The following is a 2,771-nucleotide window of genomic DNA, read 5'->3' on the forward strand; positions in this document are numbered from 1 at the left end:
GGGGCAGAGAGAGAGGGAGACACAGAATCTGAGGCAGCTCTAGGCTCCAGCCTGTCAGTACAGAGCCTGACATGCGGCTCGAACTCATGGACTGCCAGATCGTGATCTGAGTTGAAGTCGGACACTCAGCTGACTGAGCCGCTCAGGTGCCTCCCTAGGGGTGAATCTTGAACGACCAACTAGCTGGTTAGGTTCAGCCCTTGTAATTTAGGCAGAGTCCCGGTTGAGTCACTGTGTACAAAGAAGGATCTGTTCTGCTTCCTGCAAGTCTGCCGCGTGAGATTTCTTGATAATCTTCACTCTGGGAAAGTTTTTTCCATGTACCTAGGCCTGTTTTATACATGGTGAAGTGGTTGAGTTGGAGCATTTGGTAAGTGAGCTTGACATATATGGCATTTTCCTTTGGCCATATTCACCTGTCATGGTGCCTTCTTAGGGAAGCCCTGCCCTCAGCAGCCCAGCCAGAAGGGATCTTGCTGTCTGATAACTGTTCAGGTGGCACTTTGCACTGCTCACGTGGCATCCCCTATATTGCCTTTTTTTTTTAAGCTTATATATCTATTTTGAGAGAGAAAGAGCGCATGCTGGGGCGTGAGTGGAGGAGGGGCAGAGAGACAGGGAGAGGGAGAATCCCAAGCAGGCTCTGCACTGTCAGTGTGGAGCCTGATGTGGGGCTCAATCTCACGAACTGTCCACCCAGGTGCCTCGCAGAATGACTCTTGTTTCTGTTTCTTAGTTTTCATCCTGCAGTCTTTTTTGGTTTCTTAGAGTTTTCAGATTTTAACTGCCAGTGTAGCAGTTTTTAATTACCCTATCTTATCTAATCTTCAAGGCTGTATTCTATCTAGTGCTAAGACTGGCTTTCACATATTTGCCAGATAGAACAACAGCACTCCTAATGAGGCTATTTCAGGAGTTGGTGAGAAGTAAGCCTTTTTTCCCTTGGTGGATTGGATCTGCCGCTCAGCCTCCTTCCCAGTGATCTGCTTTTCCTTCCAGACACAGTCAGTAGAGGACAGTGTGTGCCTCTCAGGAGGATGCTCTGTGTATTTTAGCTGTTAGTGCTATAGATAAACGGGGTTATTTTCTCTAGAGGTTTACTTTGCATGAAACTAAAGCTTCTTGTGTACAGTAGTATGAATTTTATTTTCTCTGCAAATACTCAAAAATCTAGTTTTTAAAAAAGCTACTACAGCCCGTTATATCAATAAATATTTGCTGTTTTATTGTAGTCATCACTTACTTTAGGAATTTTATATTCTTTTTTTTTTTTTTTTTTTTAAAGTGTATTTATTTAAGTAATCTCTACACCCAACATGGGGCTTGAACTCAGAACCCTGAGATCAAGAGGCACACACTTTTCCAACTGAGCCGGTCAGGTGCACCTGATGTGCTCAGTTTTAACCATAAAATATACAAACACTTTCTGTTATGTAGGTCTTTTATCTACTTCAGAAATCTAGCTCTGTGTTTAGAATTAAGTTACATGATGAAAGGAAACTTCAGTGGTTTTAGAAAAATTGACTTTAAAGTATTCTGTACTTAATTTTCATTGGAATAATCGTGTAATCATCATAGCAATTATCTGTCTCTTGTGGTTGTACCTACCTACGTATCTATCTGTGTGTTTCCTCTCACTGCTGAAAAGTCTGTCGTTTGTATTTCTTATACAGAATTTTGATTGGTATGTGTTTCTTTTGCCTGTTTTTTCATATAGGTTGGACGTATTTTTGGATATTTTCCAAAAGATTTAATCCAAGTAGTCCATGAATATACCGAAGAGGAGCTACGGGTTCCCACAGATGTAAGTTATGTTATGGATTTTTAATTTTAATTTTAATTTTTTTGGTTCTCAATTATAAATTGCCTTTCATATTCATCAGTTATAGTCAGTTAATGATTTTTGAAAGTCCTTGTATTTGGGCCAGAAAAAAAACAAGTTAACATTTGTGTGTCAGGTTTTAAATTAGAATCAGGTAACTTTTAAAAATAGAAAAAAAAGAAAAATGTTTGAAAAGAATTTATGGGAGACTGTGTCATTATTTGGTAATTGTCTAATATGTACAGTCATATAGGGTTTCTTTTTGCTGCTTTATATGAGAAAAAATTAAGAATTCAATATCTTTGTACTTAGTTATTAAGAGCTATACCTTTTTATAGGCTAAAGAAGAAGGTATCTCCATTAGAAAACTTTACTCATTGAATAGCTCTTAGACATTTTAAGTGTAGAGAAATCAGATTAAATGCTAAACTATGTACTAGGTCAGAAATGCCAATTTATAATAGTTTTCTTTTTCTTTTTCTTTTTTTAAAGTTTATTGTTAGATTGTGCATGCAAGCGAGGGAGGGGCAGAAAGAGAGGGAGAGACAGAATTCCAAGGAGGCTGTGCATTGTCAGCACAGAGCCCAACATGGGGCTCAAACCCCTGAACGATGGGATCACGACCTGAGCCAAAATCAAGAGTCCCATGGTTAGCCGCCCCTACAGTGGTTTTCTTATTACTGATTCTTTAGTGATTTAAGGGATTATAGTTACGTTACAGGTTTGGAAAAGGGAACCTAAGAGATTCTGAAAAGGTCTGGTCTCAGATCTGCATGGTACTGACTGTACATCCTATAAAGCATTCATCTGGGTGCATGACATAGCTCTGTGATGGCAAGGATTCTGTGTTGGCAAGGATTCTGTGTTCTGGGATCCTTAGTCCTGCGGATCATTTTCTGGCCTTTTTTTTTTTTTTTTTTTTTTTTTTTTTTTTTTTTTTTTTTTTTTT

The 2,771-nt window shown here is 38.8% G+C and overlaps 1 protein-coding gene across 5 annotated transcripts in view; it reads left to right on the forward strand.

Annotated features, from left to right (window-relative positions):
* The window catches only part of MIA3 (MIA SH3 domain ER export factor 3), a 54,794-nt gene that overhangs the window by 5,065 nt on the left and 46,958 nt on the right, over positions 1–2,771 (forward strand). For all 5 annotated transcript variants that reach the window (XM_049635227.1, XM_049635233.1, XM_049635228.1 and 2 more), the window contains exon 3: positions 1,718–1,804. In XM_049635227.1, coding sequence (XP_049491184.1) covers positions 1,718–1,804 — 87 coding nt within the window. The remainder of the gene's footprint in view (positions 1–1,717; positions 1,805–2,771) is intronic.

Source organism: Panthera uncia, chromosome F1 (genome assembly GCF_023721935.1).
Source record: "Panthera uncia isolate 11264 chromosome F1, Puncia_PCG_1.0, whole genome shotgun sequence".
Classification (NCBI taxonomy): domain Eukaryota; kingdom Metazoa; phylum Chordata; class Mammalia; order Carnivora; family Felidae; genus Panthera; species Panthera uncia.